Genomic DNA, 24,815 nt, shown 5'->3' with positions numbered 1-24,815 from the left:
CATACACACACTCTGAATAATTATAAAGGCAGTGTTTATTAAAATACGTTTCATTTTCAAAATTGAACTATCAGCTGTTAAAGCGTGTATACATTTTGGGGGGACACTCTGTACAAAAACCATGAAGGGAAAAGAAGTTAAAGATGATGGTAACAGAATATTCATGGTAACAGAATACATATGAGGTTAATAACAGAATACATATAAGGTTAATAATTTATGGTAACAGAATACGTACAAGGTTAATAATTAAGTATAAGCAGATAAAAATAGTATAAAATGAACAAAAATACATTTTTCGTTATATACCTAAGAGACAGTATGAAAAAAACTAATAACACTGTACTGCTTTCTATATTATAGAACTATAGTGATGATAAAGGAAAGTTTAAAATGAAATTACTAATAACCAAAAAAAATGTTTTATATAGGTAACAGGTTGAGAGTATGTTTTTGGGTTTTTTTTTTAAATCAGAAGCTTAAAATAGCCAATGAAAATGACAGATTTATAACTTTCTTGCTTCCTTCCAAAGGGTTTCAATTTGCTTGCTTGGCTGATACTTTAAGAACTTTGACAGGGCTGCCTCTTAAATGAAGGTCAATGTTAAAACAAGAACAGCAACTGTGAATGTTATACCAGCCTTGCATCCCCAGAATAAATCCCACTTGGTCAGGGTGTATGATCTTTTTAACGTATTGCGGTATCCGATTTGCTAATATTTTGTTGAGGATTTTAGGATCTATGTTTATCAGGGATATTGGCCTATAATTTTCTCTTTGTAGTATCTTTATCTGGTTTTGGAATTAGGATAAGGTTGGCCTCATAAAAAGAGTTTGGGAGTCTTCCCTCCTCTTGAATTTTCTGGAATAGTCTGAGGAGAATAGGTGTTAATTCTTCTTTGAATGTTTGGTAAAACTTGCTTGTAAATCTGGTCCTGGCCTTTGTTTGCTGGGAGTTGTTTGATTACTGCTTCAATTTCATTAGTGGTTATCAGCCTATTCAGGTTTTCTGATTCTTCCTGATTGAGTTTTGGAAAATTGTATGTTTCTAGGAATTTGTTCATTTTGTCCAGGTTGTCCGGTAGACCTACTTCGACATGAGTATTAGTATGTAGAAATAAATGCTCTCTGTATTTTGATATGGCTTATTTTTTCGTAGAACTAGAGATTCTCATGAAATATTGCTTATATTATTCATTTGACTAGCTAATTCTTCCTTCAGAAATAAGTAAATTTTAGCCTAGCCCTTATCAAAAACAAAAACAAAAAAATTAGTAAGACTTTATGTATTTGGAACCCAATTATTACAATCCTTCCTACTTAGTTTTCACTAAAATTAAAGACAAAATTGGTTACAGAATGCTTTCGTGCAGTAAGTTTCTGGTTAGAAAAAGATAGTTATAAATAAATGCATTTATGTCCCCCTTACCAATGTGAGCTCTGTCTGAGATGATAAGCCTTTTTTCCCAGCCTTCCAGACCTAGAGAGAAAGGGAAAAAATACATGCAAATTGAACATTTTGTATAATAATTCTTTCATCTTAATTTCTTTAGAAGCACAGTTTTTCACTGAAGTAAGCACTTTCGTATCTTTTCTTTTGCATAGGAAACAAGTTTAACAAGAATTTTCTCACCTGTCATTCATTATATATACACAAACTCATTCACACACTCTTTCTAAATGTTTTACCCTAAAAAACTTCAAACACAGCCAGTTCTATCCACATAAAATACTTCTAGGAACCCAAACAGCAAATGGTAACAAAATGACATTTTTGTAGGAGTTGGAGGAAGAGGAGTTGGGTGTACAGCAGGGGGAGAATTTCAAAAGGGAGTTGCTAATTTTGGGAGTGGCACCCTTTCCCAAAAGACAATTATAAAAGTGTGATTAAACAAAATAATAAAATGTTCTCACTAATTCTTTCAAAGTATTATCAGTTACTGAGTTTAGCACAAGATATATATATTTATATCTCCATTTAACTGTGAATGCCTAAGAGCAGGGGCCATGAGGTTTCATAGTATGGGCCAGTCACCCAAGAAATGTTCAAAAAAATTGTTAAGTGAATAGGCAAATGAAGCTAAATCAATATATATTTTAAAGACAGTACACCTTCGTAGGCCATATGCATTCTAAGGATAAGCCACCAAGCTCCAAACATTTTCAAAACTAATTTTAGATATTAAAAATTTATTGTTAATTTTAGTAATATCCAAAAATTTATTTTAAAATTATTCCTTCTAGATTAAAGAGGAGGACCTCCTTGGTCGTATGCTAAAAGATAAACTGGAATAGGAAGCCTCCCCCTCTATAGCGGGTTTTGACATGTAAATACATACTCTGAAGTGAGTTTAGGGAAGATTATAAAGAAAATACTACAAAGAAACTCAGCAAAGTGGACTCAGCTGGGTTAGATAAGCCAGAAGGAAAACGAAAGTAGGGCCAAGTTTTTAGAGGCTGATGGAGAGCAGAGAGCAGCGTGGAAACCTTAAGCTGACAAACGTAAAAAGCTGGCACCAACACACAGGTTAGAAATGCAGGGAGGGCAGCCGAGATGGCACCAGGACGGCTCTGAGCAGTCAGACTGAGCTGTCAGAAACACCTGAGGACAGACTGCTACTTTCACACCTGAACAATAAACTTGAGCGATGTCAACAGAATTGAGTATTTCCAACTTGAGCTAAGCTAAAGAGAAACTACACTAATGATTTCCCTCAACTGTGTATTATTTGCATTGCCAAATTCCCCAAACCCTAGCAAGTTAGCCAAGTTGAATGTAAACAGGCTTCCAAAAATCCAAAAGGAATTAGGAAAGGCAGGAAATCAAGATTTTTTTTTTAAGGAAATGGACGGATACACAGCACAGAAGGAGCTAACAACCCCCTTTTATCCCTGGGTTATGGCAACCAAGGAGCCCCAGGTCCTCTAGGAAACAAGACTGACAGTCTGCACAGCGGGCTTCTGTGGCTTCCCGACTGCCCTAAACTAACTTTTGGTTTGGGAAGAAGGGTATCTGCTAACCTGAGTACAAATGACAAGATGAAACTCATAAATTTCCTAGAGTTTTGCCAACAAGATACAGTAAGTAATTTTAGCTCCCTAAAGATAAAGTTTACAGATGACCATGTGTAAAATAGCCAAGACGTACACAATGACCTTATGTTTGTCTTTTGTTCAAATACTGATTAGCATAAATAAAATTTCAAAACTGACATTAAAAACTTGTCCTACACTAACCTGCACTTTTAAAGTATAAGACTAAAATGTTGAGTGGCTGCCATGAAATCCGAATAGAACTTTACAGAAAAAATCACCGGTTACCAGGCAATGCAGACTCATTCTCTCTTACCTTTTCCTTTTTTCACATTTTTTTCTGCTTCCTCAAATAATCCAGGTAGATGAATCACCACACCATTTCCTAAGGAAAACAAATTAACCCCAACCTTAAACATCTGTACTTAGAATAGAGACATACATACTGATATTAAAATACAAGCATCTACAGCTACCCTTTATCTAGAACAGGAGACTGAGGGCCTTTGATTCACAGGACTTTCTGATTCATCAAGGACTTACCACAGGAAGGATCCAAATCCTAAACAGTAGTATACACAAGAGCACGTAATACACAAAACATCAAAACACTAAAATTACACTCAATATAATTTAAAATTTCTTTGATACAAAGTGAAACTGTTATTTTGAAAGAAACTAGTTATGTAGCTTTGGGCAAATTAAACCAGGTCACAGTAGACTCTAGGTCAATGTCTTTCAAACTGGGAATCACACCCTATTGCTGGTAATAAAATCAATTTGGTGGGCTGTGATTAGCATTTTTAAAAATAAAAATCTAGAATAGAACATATCAGATTGCATCATATGAGGGTTCAGAATCAATTTATCAGGCACAGACTTGTTTTTCTTACTGTGAGTCATGTTTGAAAAACTGATTTGATGACCTAATAGTTCTTTTATAGAATTAAGATTGCCAATGACCACAGATAAACACAAAGCAATCATTCCCAAAAGTATTGGTGCTGAAAGATCTAAAAGAGTTGTAAAATAGCCAAAGTTAGGTATATTCCAGAAGGTACCAAGGTCAAGATTAATCATTTGATTAGTGAGGGATGAGAGCAGTTTGATGATAAAAAATGAACACTGTTATCAGTTAGGGGGGAAATTCCCAAGTGGTTCATTCTACTCACCAATGAATGCGGTAACATTTGGGTTAATTATTCCACTGGGTAAAAGATGAAAATCATATTCCACGGAATCTACAACAACTGTATGGCCGGCATTATTTCCTCCCTGAAACATAAGACGGGAAAACTGAACCTGACAATAAATACAACAAGTAATATACATATCTCCTTCCAGAGTGAATTAATGAATTCCTGCCGAAACGTCCAAGCATTTGGGTTTAAGGAAACCCAAGCATTTGCCCTGAAGACTTATTATTTGGAGACGTCACAATAGTTCTGCTATCCCTTCGCCTTTCCTCACTAGAGTAGAGCCGGGTGATTATTCCTGACAGAGCCTGAAAACTGGAGAATTCACGTTTCTGGAAGATAGAAAGACATATGCCCTCTAAAGAGACAAAGAAAGTGAAAAGCACAGGGAACAATTAGCTTTTTATTCTGTTGCTGGCACTGTGTAGGACATGTAGTAATCTAATTAATTTTTCTGGCATTTTTGTGAATTCATGTTTGGCAAAGATTTGATTAGTAATCTAATCTATTAATTAGATTACTACAATAGGCTTGTCAGGCACATCCTACATGTAGTAATCTAATTAATAATCCCTGATATTCTAAACCAAAAAAAAATCCCTAAAATAGAAAAGAGTAATCTATCCAGTTATCCTAACTTGATGTAAATATTCATGTAATTCCCATTGTCCTAAGAGTGTGTGTCAAGCACCTTCATGACCTGAAATTTGTATTCTTACATAGACTTATCAACAAGGATATCTTCCAAGTAACTCCCTCAAATAGTGGTTATCCTGAAACTCAAATTTTTAAATGTATAAATCAGTCTTGTGAGTTTGGTTAGTAACAGATCCCTTGAATCTACTCATCTCTGGATAAAGTAATACACTGGGTCAAAGAACCTCTAGAGCTGAGACTCATACCACTGACCCATGGTGAAACCTTCACTCTGTGAAGCTCATGTCTAAACAGTCAATAAAAGCCAAATTTGAAGTCAAATGATAAAAATTAGGTACAAAGCAGACAATATTAAGTGACCAGATAATCTTTCTAAGTTTAAAAAGAATAGGAGAAAACACAAATCAACCAATTATAGCTTTAAACTTCCATGTAATGTTAACAAAAATTTTAAAGTAAACCACATACTAGGGTTATATTTACAAAAATAAGTTTAACAACAACGACAAAAAGTTTAACATCTTCGTGGGACATTTTTTTTTTTTTAATTTTTTTTTTTTATATATATCTTTATTGATTTCAGAGAGAGGAAGAGAGAGACAGAAACATCAACGATGAGAGAGTCATTGATGGAGCCCACAACCCAGGCATGTGCCCTGACGGGGAATCGAAGCCTGATCGCCTGGATCCTAGGTCGATGCCCAACCTCTGAGCCACGCCCAGCCGGGCTTCGTGGGACATTTTTTAAAAATACCCATCAAAACCGTATTTCTGGAGAATGCCTAGTTTAACTTGATTGCAAGGGAATTTTTGTCAAAATGAATGTTATTTACGTTTTATCAAATCTTTACCAATCATGAATTCACAAAAAGGCCAGAAAAATCAGTCCTTCAAAAAAGCAAATGCCTATTTACACTGTTTTGCACTGTACAAAGCAAAGAATTCCCTGCTTGAAGTCTACTGTATGTCACATATGTTTAAAAAACAAACAAACGACAGTGCTGACCTATAGTCTACAAGATGACAGGTGGGTGGCGAGACACAGGAAGACAGAAGCAGGAGTGTTAAGCAATACCTCCCTCAAATGATACCATCAAGGGCACAAGTGAATATTTCTTACTATTTATTTTTAACAGGGAACATCTGCATATGATACGAAGACACAGAGGTGCACAGTAAGAAGTGAAGTCTTTCTCATAGTCCACCCTGGCCCAGCCCCGGTTCCCTGGACAAGGCAAACAGGTACTGCCAGGTTTTTGTGTCCTTCCAGAGATAATTTTGCATATACAAACACATACTTATATATTGTTTTATCCCCTGTATACAAATGTTAGCAAACTACATATACCTGGGCAGCTTGCTTTTTTTACTTAACAATCTTAGAGCTTATTACATAACCGGGCAAACAGCTGCACTACACAGTATTCCTTTTCACATGGGCACACAACTTATTAAATTGGTCTCATAACAGAGGCATTCAGACTGTTTCCAACCTTTTGTCATTTTGAACGATGTTACGATACACTTCCTGGTACATACTTTATTATTTGACACTTAAGTTTATCACAAATACTGATAGAAAAAAAATCTCTTTAAATCCTAGGAAAGTGCTCATTTGCTATCACAATTATTTAATTCTAAATCACTAAATTTAATAAATGCTTACTAAATTGTTTCAAAGTATTAGTAACTTTGAGAAAAACAACCAATAAAGCATTATTATTTAAACAAAACTAGCTTTTATTTTAAATCCATCATTTGCTTAATATACAAAACAAACTACTCTATAATTTTGGGAGTAGACCTGAAAAGTAAGCCTCCTAATTTACACAAAGTCATTTTCATAGATATACCAATATAATCACTTGGTGAAACAGGTATTAACTCAGGTGGTGCACAACAGGGTTCTTGTTAACAAAAGCGTACTCTCTTAGGTAATATTTTACAAAGACAGGCAGTAATGATGGCAATAACCAAGATGGAGAGATGATGGCTGACGTGTGTGTGTTTGAGGCAGGAGATTGCGGCTGGTGTGCAGATGACTTTAGGGGATAAAATGCTTTAATTCTTTAAGTTCTTCCAAGTTTACAGGTGGCGATTTAGGCTGGAAAAGTTCAGCTGCAAAAGACTTGAAATCACATTTTAATGAACAGCTTGCTCACTCAAACATTAACCAACGTTTTTCAATAACCCTTGTCTTATTAAGGACAACTACGTAGTTTAAATCTCATTTAAATTCTGTTTGAGTATGAAAATATGGTTAGCTGTTCCCAGAATAACCCTACATCACCCTACTAAGGAGCAAGGGGAGAAAATGTTAAGGGCTTATCAGTATATTTGTCACAAGTTTCCTGCAGGAGGGTGGGGTATGACAAGCTTCTAATCATAAAACACACTGTGCAGAAGATTGTTCAGCTGAACTGAGAAGGAGCTACTCATAAGGAGTTTCTGGACAAGGTAATCTATATAGGAAATAAGTTTTAGTTTAGTGTCATATTTCACAAAATGCAACGGAGAAAGCTTCAAATTTCAAGTGCCTATTTGGATGCTAACCTAAAATATTTATATATTATGTGGGATATACAAAATCTACCTGGATACAGATTATACGGGTCCAAGGAGAGCCACATATGTTAGCAGATAGCAAAATAAAGACGCTTCAATGAGCACCACTGCGGCTGCCCACACCCACCAAAGAATTACAAGGGCAGGCGCTCTGACCTGTGTGTAGGTGGCCACGTCTGTGACAGAAACGGCTTCTACCGTGGGCGACTCCATGTAGTGTGCACCAGCATATGGAGCAAGGGCACACTCATTTCATCATGTTTAATGATTCTCCTTAGTTAGCACTGGGAGGCCAGACAGTACTATATAAATGATGGGAGATAAATATTTTTTTGTTCTACTTTTAAGAAATGCACTGCACTATTCCTTCCTCATCCCAAAATTTCCCCAAGCCAAACTTGGTGAACTATCCCCCCAGATACAGTATTAATCATATATTCATATTAATAGTTACAGGTAACCACCTCTTGCTGCTTTGCTAAATTAGATTCCCAAAACACTATGATCCCCCTCTTGTATCATTTAACAAATACTTTTTATTATTAAAGCTGTATGTTTTATATTATTTAACTAAAAAAAAAAACAAAACCCCAACGAAACAGAGTATGTTAAATCAATTGTTAACCAACAAAGGGCTACAGAACAGCAATTGGGTTCAGACCCTCTTTTCCGCACCCTTCCCATTACTCTGCAAATCATAGTAATCACCCCCTCTGGCCCCAGGAACTTGATCCAGCAGGGAAACCTGATCCAGGCATGAGCCATTCGAGCTCCACGCTCTGGGGCATCTGATTTTGAATACAGAAGAGGGCACTTAGGAGTTGAGATGCCTGTCACCTAAGGGCACATCTGAAAGAGAATGGCCGCCAGTGCTGGCCGCTGAGAACCCTGAGCTGCCTTTGTCTGGGGCCACTTGAGGGTAGGCCATCCTGCTTTTCTTTCAGACAAATCCCCATTTTGCTTGAGATCAGCCCTTTCCATTGTTTGCAAACAAAGAATGCAAATGACGGACAAAGCAAACTCATGGAGACAGAGTGTATACAGCTGGCTCTCTAAGTTTGCATCTTGCACTAATGATAACTGTACATAATAATGACTTACGTCTAAATTTTAATATTTATGCTGTCAGGAACAAAACCCACACCCGGTGCTGCAGGACACAGGGATGATATGACAGTTTGGGTTACTCTGCACTGCCCTCAGCTTCTCCATGTATGCTTTGGCTTCCCCATTTGACTTTAAGCTTACAGAAGTCAGAAGACAAGTGTTTTGAATTTTTTGTCATGGCTTCAAAGAACCAGAGGTTGTCAAGCCCAACTGTGGAATAAAAGTTTGGATGCAGAAGTGTTGATATGTGTAAGTTTCTAACTAAGAAGCTCCAAAGGTCCTGGAAAGATTCTTTTTTTTAAAGTTTGGGAGGGAATAACCTTAGTCTGCAAAAGTGACTCCTAATCCTTAACTTAGTTTGCTATTAGGTCTTTCTCTTCCCCAAATCACTCCCCCAACTGAGTTCCGGCCGTGACAGTGGCATGAACTGGAACAATGGCGTCTCTTTCCAGCAACAGTGGAGGCCCCAGCGTCCAGGGCCGACACTGTCATGCACACAGCCCGGAGGCATTTCTCAGGCCTCTAAAATGGTCTCTGTGTCTCTTGGTCTTTGTGCTCTGAATACATGAGCACTGTGCTGTAATCAGACAGCTCCAAGTGGACACCAATCAAGAAGTCCGTTTTAGCCTGGCACTGGCATAAAAACAGATGTTTAGATCAATGGAACACAACAGAGTGCCCAGAAATAAACCCATGTCTATGCGGTCAATTACTATTTGACAAAGGAGGCAATAACATGCAATGGGGTAAAGACACTCCTTTCAATACATGGTGCTGGGAAAACTGGACAGATACTTGCAAGAAAATGAAGCTAGACCACCTGCTTACACCATATACAAGAATAAAACTCAAAATGGGTTAAAGACTTAAATGTAAGACTCGAAACCATAAAACTCATAGAAGCAAGCATAGGCAATAAAATCTCTGACATTTCTCTCAGCAATATTTTTGCTGCTCTATCTCCTCAGGCAAGGGAAACAAAAGAAAAAATAAACAAAAGGATTACATCAAACTAAAAACTTTTCCACAGCAAAGGAAACCATCGACAAAATGAAAAGACAACCTACTAAATGGAAGAACAATATTGCCAATGATACATCTGATAAGGGTTAATAACAAAATTTCTAAAGAACTCATGCTACTTAACACCCAAACAAACAAACAACCCAATCTAAAAATAGAGTTTTTCCTATAATCCACCATGGACCAGAGCAGAGCAGCAATGCCTCAGACCCCATGCCTCTGAACTCTTCCAGCAACTGGAAAGTTCCTATTTCTTGCCTAGAGTCTTCAAGCTTCTTAACAGCCTAACAGTCTTTCAAGTCAAAGCTTATCGCCTATGCTGCTCTCTTGGTAAAAACTGTAAGACCCGTGTCTCTCCAGATGAAACATTTCACTGTTGCCTACACTAAAACACTTGTCATCCACAGCAAAGTAATTGTAAGGATGACTTCTCTTTTGTGACAACATTCATACAATTGCAATTAGCTTTTGATTTCAAAGTGGAGCAGGTTAAGTTACTGCCAGTAAGTTTATCAAATTAAACTATTCAACAGTAACCAGACACACGAGACAGGAAAACATACACAGGGTATCTGAATTTCTTTTCAGCAAAGATATCCAAGTGCACTGCTGGTTATCTTTTAAAGACTTAAGATATCCCCTTCACCCGACAGTTTCATACACAGATAAACATCACACGAGTGATAAAAATCCCAGGTACCTGTAGTTTATACCTTAAATCACCATTATAAAACAGCTTCTCACAATGAAAGTGGAAAGAGGCATCTCAGGTTCCTAATTAAGAAGTTTGAGACTCCAGGTACCAACCTCTATTATAAACACTTACTGAACGAGGGTCAGAAATGACCAGGGGCATGGATAGAAGGATCAGACATGCGACTAAAACCTGCGTAAACTAACGGCAATGCAACTCTTTGTAAATACTTGATAAAAACTCACCTAATCTTTACGGTTATGAATATAAACATTTTCTCTCACAAATAAAATCCTTCCTTTAAAAATGTTTTTAAAAATTTGAGACAAAAACCCCATCTTTAAAACTCCATGGGACCTCCTGTTTTTGAAAGAAGAATTCTATTACATTGAATTAAATATAATTACAAGTGGGTACAATGTAAAGTACCATCCATCTTGGAGCCAGTGCAGCCATGGGAACTGTCCTCTATTTACTGTTCTTTTCTATTGTTTTCACTAGGCAATACTGAATTCCTCAATGTCCCTTTTCCTACTGATAAAAGTAGTCTAACAATGACCAACCTTCACTTATTAGTATGTAGCTCATCCACACTGATATTTGGTGTCAAAATCTGACACAGTTCCCAAAGGGTAATACAGCTAACATTTGTATCCAGTTACAGTAAGTAAGCTATTAAGTATTTATCAGTTTACCAGCTCATTGTAGATTTGTTCTAAGCAAGAGTTTTTCCTAGATATACTTGAAACTATCCAAGTAACCCACACATTCCCACCAAAATTTAAAAAACAAATACATCACCACTGAGACGATCCTATATAATTTAAAAATGTATGCCTTAAAAGTAGAGATGGTATATTAAAATAGGCTTATATAGCAAACAACTTGGGACATCCACATTAACTTCCTGAAACAAACGGAAATGAACACACAGCCACCCCAATCTATGGGACACAGTGAAAGCAGGCCTAAGAGGGAAGTTCATAGCACTGCAGGCCTACCTCAAAAAGCAAGAAAAATTTTTAGTAAACTACCTAACTTTACAACTTAAAGAATTAGGAAGCTCCCCTGCTGGGAGTATTTTTTATTGCTGCTTCTATTTCATCAGTTGTTATTGGCCTATTCAGGTTTCCTGATTCAGTTTTACATGATCTCACTCATATGTGGAATCTAATAAACAAAACAGACTGAGGAACAAAACAGATCCAGAGACACAGAAGCATGGAACAAACTGAGGGATCTCAGAGGGAAGGCGGAGGTGGGGGAGAGGGTGGAGAGAGATTAACCGAAGAACTTATACGCATATGTGCATAGCCCATGGACACAGACAATAGTGTGGAGAAGGCCTGGAGGGGAGCGGATGCCAGGTGAAGGGGATCAATGGGGGGAAGAAGGGGGAGATACCTGTAATACTTTCAACAATAAAGATTAAAAAAAAAAAAAGATCTGCCCTCAGCAGAGAAAAACCATTGACTAGAATTGCATGGCATTCAAAGGATATATGCTGAGGAAATACACCAAAAAGAACTATCAGTTACCTATTTGCTCACAGATACAAGAGATAAGACTTTAATATAAACTATTAAAGCCCTTGAGCCATGTAAAAAATATTAGTTGAAATACTAAGTTAATCCAAGAAATGCTGGGGAGTCCACCTTAAACTCATTCTATAACAGTCAATGAAATTGTCCAGGGGGTGTTAATATAATTTACAGGACAGAATTAAACTAATGATTTCAAAGAGATGTCTTGGGGTGATCCAGTCACCCAACAAATGTTGAGTATTTACTTCCTCTCTGCCTCACACAGTACTAGGTACTATGCAAGAAAACAAACAAGAAACTTTTTTTTTTGACATACTAATAAGGAAAGCACCATGATCCAAGAAGCAAGTTTAAGCAAGTATACAAAAACAAACTGGTATACACTTATGTACTTGGGAAATACTATAAACTATGTGTATAAAAAGCAATCCTAATAGTCAGGAGACACAGAAATAGCAATTATTATAAACCTGGAAGAATGGTTTTTTCCTTAAATGCTAATTCTCTACCATCTCCAAAATAATGGGCAGTGGTTTGGGAAAGAGTCATTTTAGCTGTATAAGGTCAAAGCATTGCGTAACACATAAATTGTTTTCAATTGTTCTGATTACTTCAAGGAGAAAGTGTGTCTTTTATACTTCTTTACCACCTATGAATAGCTGGTTTCAGAGCCTCCAGCAGATCTTAGCCTCCAGCTACAAATTAACATTTTTTCCATTGAGTGTACTTTTATGACAAGTTTTTTTATATACCAAGTGACAGGATCTACTTTCCCTTTATAATTAATTTTAGTTAATATTTTCTCTTTATATTAACTTTTAAGCCCTTGGGGCAGGGAGGGTGGGACGATACACAGAGAAAGGGAATATGTTCCAGCCATTTCTGATCACAGGCAACTTCACGTCTGTCATTGTAACCAAGGCTACAGGAACAATAAACAGGCCCTCGCTTAAAGCCCGGTATACACTGCAACAGTTAAAACCTCTGTGGTCTCTGCTCAACAAAATGAAGGAAATCAAGTATAATTATTTCCTTTGAGAGGACTTACGTGGAAAAGCAGTAACAGGCTTCCTAACAAAACTACTTTTGTGCTGCCAGAAAGAGACCTTCCCTATTCCCTTACTTTAACCGTTTGAAAAACCTGTACCTGCAGCCTTCTCCATCCCCACCCTGGCAGTACTTGTTTCCGTGACAGATGTCCACTAGACTATAAGCTCCATGTGGACACAATCCCTGCCCTTTTCAGCTTTTCTTTTTTCCCACCATCCAAAGTCAAATCATCTTCCATCACCATAAATTTGGCTTCCTCTGCCCTTTACTACCCCCCACCCACTTCCCTCTGTTGCAAATGGCAGCATTTCATCTTTCCTTATGCTGAGTGGCATTCCACAGCATATATGTCCCACATCTTCTCTATCCAGTCCTCTATCGCAGAACACTTTGGTGGTCTCCATGTCTTGGCCACTGTGAATAATGCTGCAATGAACTTAGGGGTGCAGATATCTAGAGTATCTACCAAGTTATAAATAATTCCTTATAAATCCTGCATCTGAAATATAGGCCTTAAGTGTTACGATAATAAAAGTGCCACTGGCTTTGCATCTATTCTTTCCAAAAAGAAAAAAAATACAGTTTTCCCCTTACAAACTGTGTTTTATATTGGAAGAAATTCCTTATTTTATGACTCGATTGTTGAAACATGGATACATTATGTATACATACCACTCTGGAGAAACAATCTGTATAAACTGAGTTTATGGGATGAGTATCACAAAAAATAGTAAATTCTAACAAAGTACATACATTCAATAATACTCAAAACTTGAATCATCAAACAAGGCAATTCAAGCTCAAATATGAACTCTTAAAAGGCACTGGAAGACTATATAAAGATTTAGACTTATAAAAGGAAGGTAGGAAGTCAAGTTTCCAAGTGAGGAAAGCCTGCCTAACAAGCCTGTTCGTCTGTTTCTCCTCTATCCTCAGCTAACACGTGAAAGCCCAACTTGGCCTCTTCATGACCACTTCTCTCCAGACTTTCCAAGGGCATCAGGGCCCACTGGTCCATGACCTCCTTCAAGACTACTTGCACAGTAACAGCAGTATCTCCAACCTACAAACTAATTCCACTGTTTTTCAAAGGGATATTAAAACTGAAGATCTTCTCTAATAAATGTCGTGATGAGAGCCTTCCCAAAACCTTCCTACGAGCTCCATACCGTAGCTCAGCCCCGAGTACTACCGTTCCCAGATGAGGAAGTGGATCGGGAGTCAGAGTGAAGGAGACAGACAGGCCCTCAGGCTCTCTTTCTGCACAGCAAGAGTCGCGTTTTCTCATACCTCTTTCCCAACAGCGGGACCTGATCTGAAGTGAAGACGAAAGGAAGTGAAGGCCGGGCTCCTGGAGCAGCTCCAAGGCAGTGTGGAGCAACAGGTCAAGGACAGCACTTGGAGGAGTGTTATTAAGCAAGGTGGGTGTGTTGCTAGAGGGCTGGAGGAACAGAATGTTGGAGTGCAGGGAGAGGTGACGGTGGTGCTAGGAGACTGCTAACGGCCAATTGGGCAACTACCTTAGCTGAGGAATGGCCAGGGTGGAGTTCTGCGTGCCAAAAAAAACACAAACAAACAAGATAAGTTAGAATAATTGTATTTAGCTTTTTACTACCGTGTTTCTGCACGCTCAAGTGGCATTTATTCCATTTTAGGCAGAGAGCTTCGACTCAAGCGGGCCTCCTGGCTTGTCAGGACATCTATGACACAGCATCATCACACTGTGCCATGCATGCTCGCGAAGCAGAAACACTGCGAACCAGACAGACATCACACTTTGTTTTGAACCAGGTTACTGCTCAAAAGTCTTTCGAGTTTTGGAATTGGCAATGGTTACCCAAGAGCCTTTACAAAGGGCCCAGCCCCTGGGCTGCTTCAGAGGAAACGACAACTAGGCAGAAAGCTTACACGGAGGACCACGTGCCCCTCGGTAGGAAGTAACCGCCGTCCTATTTCCCCAAAGCTCACTTTCCATGTCGGCGCAACAATGTCACTATTTCCAAACGCCAGTTTTGACATCCTTGTGTTGACTCGCCTCCATTCGTAAGAGAACTGGGATCCCCGTCCTCCGGGGGCCAACAAGTAAAAATAATCTCCCCTTAATGTTAATACACCGGGGGGGGGGGGGGCGGGAGCGACACAGCGGGGCCACTCGCCCGTGCGGAGCCCAGGGGTGGGGTCTCGTGTCAACAACGTGGGCGCGAGGAGGCAGAGATCTGCCAGCTCCGGGCCTGCGGGGGGGACGGGGCGAGCCTGGGTTTCGGGGCAATCAATCCACTCCCACTCCACTCCCCGGGTGGGCGGGCGACGCGGAGGATGCCGCGGGCTCGGCTGGGCCGGGGTCAGCCGCAGGCCTCGGGCGGCACCTCCTCCGAGGCGGGCCGCATCCCTCCCCACGCCGGCGCCGGCCCGCGGCCCGGAGCTGCACTGCGCGGCCGTCGCGCATCTCCCCGGGGCGCCCGGCCCGCCCGCATCTTCCTCCAGAGCCGCCCCAAGCCCGGCCCCCGGAGCGCCCAGGCCGGGGGTCTCCGACCTCCCGCCATTTCTCCACAACGCCGCCGCCGCCGCTCCCGGCCGGAGGCGAGGCGCTCAAGGTGACACCGCGTTTTGGAGACAGGGTCCGGGCTGCGGGCCCGACCCCTCGGCCCGGCTTCCCGCCGGCGCGCGGCCGCCTCACCTGGCAGCGGCACACGATGTCGGCGTCCTGCGCCAGCAGGTCCACCACCTTCCCTTTGCCTTCGTCGCCCCACTGCGCGCCCAGCACCACCGTCACCCGGTTCCCTCCGGGCAGCGCCCTGGGGCGGCCGCAGTCGCCGTTGGGCAGCGAGGATGCCGCCGGGTTGGTCTCGGCCAGCGCCATGGCTCCAGTGACGCGAGGAGAGCCCGGAGGGGGGGCCGGCAGCCGGGAGAGCGCGAACGGAACTGCTCTGCAGCCCAGAGCCACATGCAGAGGAAGAGGGAGCCAGGGCCGGCCCCGCCCCGCCCCGCCCCGCGCGGCCGCCACCCCTCCCCCGCCAGGCCCCGCCCCCCACAGCCCTCTAAGCCGCGACCATGACTGCCCCGCGCAGGCCGGCCTCGGCAGCACCGCCCGCGGGAAGAGGCCCAGGCGGCCGCAACCGCTGCCCCCCGGGACCTAGGCCACGCCCCTTCCGCGGCCTGGCGCCCCACTGCCGGTCGCACCCGGAGACCGGAAGGGACGGGGGCGGGGCTTCGAGCGTGCCGCGGCCTCAACGCCCCGCCTCCCCTCGCTTCCGCCCGCTGCGCAAACGCGAGAGGCCCGGAGGCGCGGGCTCCAGCGCCGGACTACAACTCCCGGCATGCAACGCTCTGGGCTGAAGGGACGCATTCTGGGTACCACGGGGTTGGCTATGTGGGGGTTTCGGTCTCTGAAAGCGTTCGATTTGAAATGATTTTTTAATGCATGGATTTGGGTTTACGGCAGACCCGTCCCCCGGGGTCTCTCACTGTGCCTCGTGCCAGAGCAAACTGCGGCCTTGAACCATTGCCTGGCCTCCGCCCGTAGGCTGCAGGCACTGAAGCGGGTTGCACAGCGAAGGGGAAAAAAAATATTTTTTTAATGGTTTTTATTAAGGGAGGAGATTGTGTACAAAATACAAAGGGTGGAATTTCGTAATACAAGTGGGCTGGAATCGGAACGTGTAGGTTTCAAATTGGAAAGTAAAGGCCTAGAAGTAAGAACAGAGATGGGGACAGGGACCAGAAAGGAGCCAGCTCAAAAGTAAAGCAATAAAGGAGAGGATGTTAGACCAGAAAATCGGAGGTAAGTTGAGTCCTAACCCTTCTCATTTTACATTTAGAGGCTCAGGGAGGAGGCGTGCATTACCGAGGTCCCATAGGATGTGCCAAACACCGTAATGCACTTAGCTCTTTTACTGCCCACAACCACGTGAGGCAGGTAATACTACCTTATCCTTGGTTTCCAGGGCTTGAAAGGTAACTTGTTGTAGTAAGGGCTTAATTGCTCTCCGGGCAGCCTGCGTCCAGAGCCCAGCCCTTTTCTGTATATCCCGCTGCTGTTAGGGTTTTAGGTGCCGCCAGATTCCAGAGTATACCTGCTGCTTCCAACTACAACACAAATTAACTATGACATAGAATTCTGATATAAAATTGCTTCAGGCAAAGAAAAAAAAAAAGTAGGCATAGGATCTCATTAAATGTACTGTCTCCCAAGTAAAAAAGAGAAAATAATAAAATATATCTAATAAAATGTCTCCCAAATTATATATATAGAGAGAACCATTATATATATATAGATATATAGAGAACTATATATATATATATATACACACACACACACACACACACACACACGATGATGTTCTCTAATGGTCCCCAGAGCGTATTTTATTATTTTTATTCAATGATTCATTAAGTCAGTAAACCAAACTAAGATTGTGCAGGGCACTGATGGCATGAGGAATAAAAATACAATTGCAGCCCCTCCGGATTGTGATGATTTGGCCTACGGACAAGTAAACAAATAAATTCTAATACTCCGTGATTACCTTTGGTGGGCATCTTGGCTTGACCACAAGCTTTCAAGCCCCTTTGTCAACCAGGAGGCTGTCCTTTCTTTCTTAGTACTCAAGAGCAGGAGACAGTGTTGCGCACACAGTAGGTGCTCCATGAGCACCTGCGACCGTTCGTTCGTGGCACTTAGACGTCGCTGACGGGGCGCACTGCCGGATGCCTGTTTGTCATTGCAGGGGTTCCATACAGAACGCGAGGAAGACGTGGGCTAAAAGAGACGCGAATTTAAAAGTTTTACCTTCACTCAGTCGACTCGGATTGTCCCAAGTGGTTTTGCTCCAAAAAAAAAAAAAGTGCGGTTCCTAAAGTCTGGTTACATCTCGCCTGCAGCATCCCAGGTCCAGGCGCCCGGGGGGGGGAGGGGTTGACGGGCAGGCGCACGCGCACGCGCACGCGCCGGATGCCCCGCCCCCGCCCCGCCCCCGCGCCTCCCGCGGTGGGCGCCCCGGGGGAGCGCGAGGCCGGGGCGGTTGGGTGCAGGGTCCCGGCGCCATGTCCGCCCCGGGGGTGGCGCTGCTGCTGTCCTGGCTGAGCTGCTGCGGCTCGGCTGTGTGGAGGTAGGGGCGCCGGTGCCGGGCAGGGGCCCCGGGTGGGGGCGCCCCGGGAGTGGGGCGGTGGGGCCCCTCCCCGCGCACCCGTGTCCCGGGACCGCCCACCCGCCCGCGCAGGCCGCCGTCTGCTCCTCGGGCTTCATCTTGAACCCCAGCGCCCCGCTGCCCCCTTGCGAAAGTTTTCAATGAATGAAGGCAGAAAGTGGGGGGGACGCCGCTAGGACTTGGCTGCTCTGGGGGCGCAGGAGCTGGACCAGGCTGCGCGCCTGCGGACCCTGAACCCGGCTCCTCCTGCTGCGCTCTGCCTTTGCCAGAGAGGAGAGGCGCCACCGAGAACCCCGAAATCGCCCCCAGAGATTGGAGACTGGGGGGGGGGGAGACACTTCACTAGGATCACTAGGTAGGTAATGGTTGAATGAAGTGCATCCAAGTATTTTAGAAAGATTTTCAACACAGGTTAAAATACGGATGATTAACCAGAAAAGCCATCCCCTTCGAATATCCCATTTAGTGGAGGTTTTTGCTGTAACAGTAATTGTTGCCCGGCAACGTTAAAAGGTAAGAATATCAACAATAAATCAAACCATTATGGAGGTTTCAGATGGAAGGGATCCAGGGCACCGCACTGGACACATAGGAGAGGTCAAATAGTAAGAGAGGCCCTGGAAAGGTCAGTGAAGTCGTGGGCAGGCAAAAATGCAGCATTCTAAGAGACCATTTTAGGCCTTTAGTTTCTTCTCTATAAAAAGATGAGAAACCCTGTCTTGTGGGGTGGATAAAAAAAAGCTGTGGTACATATGTATACAGTGGAATATTACTTGGCCCTGAAAAATGGAATCTTACCATTTGCAACAGCATGGATGGAACGCGGAGGTATTATGCTAAGTGAAATAAGTCAGCCAGAGAAAGGCAAATACCATATGATTTCACTTCCATGTGGAATCTTAAAGAACAAAATAAACAAAATTGAAAAAGACTCGTAGATACAGAGAGCAGACTGGTGGTTACCAGAGGGGAGGGGGGTTAGGGGACTGGATGGAAGGGGTGAAGGGATTGAGAAGTACAGATTGGTAGTTATGGGGATGTAAAGTACAGCTTAGGGAAGATAGCCAGTTATATTACGGTAACTGTATGGTGCCAAGTGAGTACTGGAAATACCAGGGGGAACACTTTGTAAAGTATGTGGTGGTCTAATCACTATGGTATACACTTGAAACCAATACAAAATAATATTAAAGGTAAACTGAAATTTTAAATTTAAAATAAAGATAATGCTTTGTGAGAGCCACAGGCCACATAGGACTTTTGAGCACTCAAAATATGGGTAGTCCAAATTAAGATCTTTTGTAAGTGTAATACATACACACTTGATTTCAAAGACAGTACCAAGAAAATAATGTAAATGATCTCACTAATAATTGTTTTATATTGATTACATGTTGAATAAAATATATTATTAAAATCAATTCCACTTGTTTTTGGCTTTTTTAATGTGGCCACTAGAAAATGTTTAATTTTACATAAGTGGCTTGCATTACATTTATACTGGACAGTGCTGCTTCAGATAGATCATACGGACAGAAATTAAAGTACCCTGAATAATAGAAATAATAATGAATAAGGACTCACAAAAATTTGCTCTTCAGTGTTTCAAACAAGCAATGCCGTTTCATAAGTTTTTAATATTTATTCATTTTTCAAACTCAGTTCATAAGTGAAAGAAATATAGCCAATAGTCTTCAACAGTTTTCATTTAAAACAAAAACAAGATATAAAAGTATTTGCAGACATGTGATGGTTCCACTTAACAATTTTTTGACTTCATGGTGCTGTGAAAACAATATGCATAGTAAACTGCATGAGATGTTTAACACTTTATTATAAAATAGGCTGTATCTTAGATGACTTTGCCCAACTGTAGGCTAATGTCAGTGTGCTGAGCATGTTTAAGGTAGACTAGGCTGAGCTATGACGTTTGGTAGGTTAGGTGTGTTAAATGCATTTTCAAATTACGGTATTTTCAACTTATAAAGGGTTTATTGAGACATAACCCCATCATAAGTCGAGGAGCATCTGTACTTCTAATCCCAGTGTCTTCAAATACTGAGCAAACCCTAACACCCCTCGAGTGGTGGGTAGAGTTCAGGGATAATCCTCAGTTTTAGCCCTGACCATGCTCTCCAGGGAGATGCTTGGGCAGAAATGTAAAGCTCTTGGCAGCCCAGGCATGCTCTGACCATGCATAGAATACCTCTTCTTTGGAGGAGAAATTCGTTTTAATATTAATATTTGACCTTTTCCTCCACAGATATTACACTAACAGCCCTCATTACGGCATTTTTAATACCAGAAGTACTGTAAGTGTTTAATTTTTTTAAACTATAGTTAAGTATTAATTTTTTTTATTTTACCATAGGACAGAGGGCAGAGTTAATCATACTCAGTTGTATAGCACAGTGTCATTCTTTTATTTTTGTTTCATATCCTTCATTTCACTTCTTCCTAATATAGATCCCCCTCTCCAATAATAGTCCTTAAATATGTAAGTAGCAAAAATAAGTACTGTTGATTTGAGTATTTTGTGATTTAATTTTAAAAAACTCATGTCATGCCTGGCTGGCGTGGCTCAGTGGGTGAGCACCGACCTATGAACCAGGAGGTCACAGTTCAATTCCCCATCAGGGCACATGCCCGGGCTGTGGGCTCAATCCCCAGTAGGGGGCGTGCAGGAGGCAGCCGATCAATGACTCTCTCATTGATGTTTCTCTCTCTCCCTCTCCCTTCCTCCTCTGAAATCAATTAAAAATATTTTTTCAAAAATTAAAAATAAAAAAACCTCATGTCTCATTTGTCTTCTTTTTTTATCCTCAGAACCTACTAGAGTACCAGTCACCTCCTAGATACTTAATATATTATTTTTTAAAATATGTTTTCATTGATTTTAGAGAGAGGGGAAGGGAGAGGGGTAGAGAGAAACATCAATGAGAGAGAAACACCAATTGGCTGCCTCCTGCACGCCCCCTACTGGGGATGGAGCCCATAACCGGGGCATGTGCCCTGACCGGGAATCGAACCAGTGACCTCTTGGTTTATGGGCCAATAGTCAACCACTGAGCCACCCCAGCTGGGCTTAATATATTATTTTTGAAATAAAAATCTTATAATTTTGGAGCAGACTACTGAGTGTCCCAGAAAAGTTGTTACTTTTCCTTTGTTGTATTACTTTACATAATTTCAAAGAAATGAAATTTAATTATTTCTTTAAATAATAAGGACCCAGAAAATTGAACCCTACATCTGAACGATGAGATGAAAATTTTGGAGCAAATTTTTTGTTTGAACTATTTTATCTTATTTTTTAGATTAAGTTAGAGTATGAGGGAAATTCATTTTCTGAGTGGAGTGTGCCAGCAGCTTGCTCTGTGAAAAATAAAAGGTAATATTTTTGTCGTGAATATCAACGTGTATGTGTATTTACATGTGACAAAGCATTCATATCGTGTGGGCATTCAGACTCAAGGCTGTGACTTGATGTAAATTTATTCCTATTAAATAGATGTGAAAAGAAAAATGAAATCAAAGTAGAAGTCAAATATTGCTATCTTTTTTCTTTTTCTTACTAGCATACATAAGTTTTTAGGCTCAAGGATTAGCAGGAAAATTTTTATTAATCTCATATGCATCTTCACTTATTTCTCCTTTCGTGTTTTCTTTAAATGCTAGATCGCCCACGACAGAACTGCGTTGTTCCTCTCCTGGTTTTCAGACTATAAAACCAATTGTTATAAACTCAGTAAGTTGATTTTAATGATAACTCATTAAACTTGCATAATCATCCATGTTACGCTTTATTTCCCCCCCCTTTTTTTTGAGTTTTCAACCTAATTTAACCTGTTTTAAATAGTATAAGTTGTAACTATAAATAAGAGGTATTTTCAAATTACTGTCACATGTCATTACTTTTTAGATCTCTCTCCACAAATTATAAGTTATGAAATGATATATGACTTTCACCTTAGCCTTTTTATTGGTATGTTAAATCCCCAGTTACCATGGTTGCAATAATAGTACTCCCAGCTGAGGGGGTCTCACATCCTAATTACAGAGAGTAACTAAAGAATTGAACTAGTATTTTATGAATAAACCATGTATTTATTTATTATACTTCCTCTAATCTTAGATAATTAGCACATTATAAGTTATGAAATAATGATGTTGATGCCTGTATCTAAATTTGTACTTAAAGTTAACTTCGTATGTTGAAGTTTCTTTTGCATTTTCTTTTAGGATGTAGAAGAAGAACGTCATTTATCTGTGGAAAGTTCTAATACGTGCTTTCTGTGGTATTATAAAGTTAAGTAAGTGGCACAATATTGCATAATACAAAGGTTATGAATGCTTTTTAAGAGTATTTAGCTTTAAGTTTCAACAAAATTAACAAATGGGTTATCCACATTATAGTTTCCATATAGCTTTCATCCACCAATCAAAATAACCTCAAATATACTGCCAAACTTACATTGAAGAACAAATAATAAAAATAGCAATAGCAACCACTATTTGAACATGTACTGCTTCTATTTTATGTAAATTATCTCTCTCAACTTGTCATAATAAACACACAAATGTAAGGATTATTGTCTTTATTTTATAAATGCAGAAATGGAAGCTTGAATAGATTAAATAATTTGGACACAAATACACAGCCACTAAAAGATAGAATTGGGATTTGACTCCAGTTTTTCAGACTACAAGGTTCTTTTATTTCTGTTATAAACTTTATATTCCAAAAGGACTATCTGTCTTGGGTAGCTCTTCAAACCCACTGTAACATGAGAATGAATGAGTATAACTAAGAAGGGAAAACTGGTACAAGAAAAATAATTAACTGCATTATAAAATCACTCGATAAGTAAAAAAAAAAATCAATGAATCAGAATATCTTTTAGTATCATAGTCAAGACAATATCCTAAGCATTGTATAGGATACAAAGAACTGTCTTTATAGCCTCAGCTAACTAGATAACTATAATGTACCTATTTCTTTTTATCTACTTAACATCCCTTCTTTTGGGGGAACTACCCCTCCTCTAATCTGTGAGGAAATGGTTAATTTCATGTAATTTTTATATGACACTAACTCTATTACTCCATATTTTGTGGGCCACGTGCTTAGCTGAGGATTGGCACATGACCCAGGCAGAACAGATCAGAATACTGGTGTCTTCAAGAAAGCATGGTGGTTGTTGATAGTTTCGTTGTCCTGGTCCACATGGTCCCTAAAGTCAGATGGCTCAGCAGTTTATGCACAGTTTTTGGATTGAAAGTCCTGGTAACTGCATTTCACAAGCCCCTCCAGGAGCATACATTCAGCCATTCTCCGAATTACTGCCACCTTCCCAGAAAGCGAGGGTCAGGTCTCTACCATGAAACTAGCAGGCTTCTGTCCTTGTTGGGGGTTTCAGGGATGCCAAGCAACCACCAGCTTTCCCCCTGTGGGTTTTGAACCAATTGAGAAATAGATGAGGGAAAATTGGGGGGGGGGATTCCTTGTACAGCTGAATTGGGGAGCAGAACCTGCCTCTGTGGTCAAATGGGCTACTTACTACTTCCCCCAAGGAGAGACCATAGGAACATCAGAGAGGAGAATCTACCAAGAAAGCATTTATAGCCATTTTCGTGGGTTTCCAACCTCAGTCACACACACTGAGCCCCAAGAGCTAGTGAAAGAGATCGGCCTCCAGTCTGCCCTCATCCAGATATAGTCCTTCATGAAAACAAAACCAGAAGAAGCACCTGCAGGGGGATGGGGGAAAGGAACAGGCTTGCCCAAAAGAGAGAATTCAGGGGGATCTAAGTATTTTCTGTTACAGAGGTTATAAAATGTCCACAATCTATCACCTGTAAACACACCAAATAAGAATTAAACTAATACCCATGAGTCCATGACGCAGTCAAGAAACAGAACATTACCAGGACCTTAGACTAAGCTTCATGTCCATACTGATCACATCCTACTCATCCCCCAAGAGTCACTACTATCCTGAATATTGTATATGAAACAATTCCTTGCTTTTTTATAGTTTACCAATATCTGATTGCAAGAAATTGTTTAGTTTTGTCAGTTTGGGGATGTTATTTAAATCAAATCATGTATTCATCTGTGACTCGCTTCTTTCTCTGAACATTATGTCTTTGAGACTCATGCATGTTCAAACAAGAATATTCATAGCTCTTGCCTGCTCGATGCCAAGGTGTGCCACTGAATGAGTGTTTTTGCTCATTCCGCTGCCAACGCATTTATTGGCAGCATAGGGCCTTGCTACTCAAAGTGTGGCCCGAGGACCAGCATCACAAGCACCACCCGGGAACTTAGAAACGCAGAATCTCAGGCCTCATTCCAGACCTACCGAACCATAACCTGCGTGTTAACAAGATCTTGGAGTCATTTGTATGTACGTTATTATTTGGGAAGCACCAATCTAACAGGTTGATTCTTGTATGAGCCCTGACCAGGGATCGAACCCTCAACCTTGGTGTATCAGGATGATGCTCTAACCAACTGAGCTACTCAGCCAGGGCCACATGTAGTTGTTTTTACATTTAGCACGTAATAATTCATCTCTAATGAAATATGAAGAGAATATTCCAAGATTTAGAGACATGTCTATTGAAAGTAGAATATTCAAACTAATATTTAGCATACTGTTTACTAAAATATGATTCCTCTTTTTCCCAACAGGAACGTCCTTCACAATTTAACGCAGGTAAAACATTTTTTAAAATTTTGTATATCTTTCATATAGCACTGCTGTATTATTTCCCTCTTATCTTCCACAATTTC

The 24,815-nt window shown here is 40.9% G+C and overlaps 2 protein-coding genes across 3 annotated transcripts in view; one reads left to right on the top strand and one right to left on the bottom strand.

Annotated features, from left to right (window-relative positions):
* ADSS2 (adenylosuccinate synthase 2) overlaps nt 1-15,839 on the bottom strand; it is a 29,329-nt gene extending 13,490 nt beyond the window's left edge. Inside the window, exons 1-6 of one of the 2 annotated variants that reach the window (XM_081124134.1) lie at nt 15,547-15,832; nt 14,390-14,418; nt 14,160-14,310; nt 4,206-4,308; nt 3,350-3,418; nt 1,430-1,480 (exon numbers count right to left, since the gene is read on the bottom strand). In XM_081124134.1, the coding sequence (XP_080980260.1) occupies nt 1,430-1,480; nt 3,350-3,418; nt 4,206-4,308; nt 14,160-14,310; nt 14,390-14,418; nt 15,547-15,729 (586 nt within the window). In that variant the 5' untranslated portion in view covers nt 15,730-15,832. Of the gene's footprint in view, nt 1-1,429; nt 1,481-3,349; nt 3,419-4,205; nt 4,309-14,159; nt 14,311-14,389; nt 14,419-15,546 lie in introns of both variants that reach the window. The other variant, XM_081124133.1, reaches the window with a different exon arrangement.
* Nucleotides 15,840-17,850: 2,011 nt separating this feature from the next.
* Nucleotides 17,851-24,815, top strand: part of CATSPERE (catsper channel auxiliary subunit epsilon) — a 40,900-nt gene continuing 33,935 nt past the window's right edge. The window contains exons 1-6 of the mRNA XM_081123987.1: nt 17,851-17,977; nt 20,280-20,328; nt 21,334-21,407; nt 21,695-21,764; nt 22,259-22,329; nt 24,714-24,738. Coding sequence (XP_080980113.1) covers nt 17,913-17,977; nt 20,280-20,328; nt 21,334-21,407; nt 21,695-21,764; nt 22,259-22,329; nt 24,714-24,738 — 354 coding nt within the window. The 5' untranslated portion in view covers nt 17,851-17,912. The remainder of the gene's footprint in view (nt 17,978-20,279; nt 20,329-21,333; nt 21,408-21,694; nt 21,765-22,258; nt 22,330-24,713; nt 24,739-24,815) is intronic.

This window comes from Miniopterus schreibersii (genome assembly GCF_964146895.1).
Source record: "Miniopterus schreibersii genome assembly, chromosome: 21".
Classification (NCBI taxonomy): domain Eukaryota; kingdom Metazoa; phylum Chordata; class Mammalia; order Chiroptera; family Miniopteridae; genus Miniopterus; species Miniopterus schreibersii.
The sequence above is the reverse complement of the archived record's forward strand: the minus strand, read 5'-3'. Positions and strand labels throughout refer to the sequence as shown.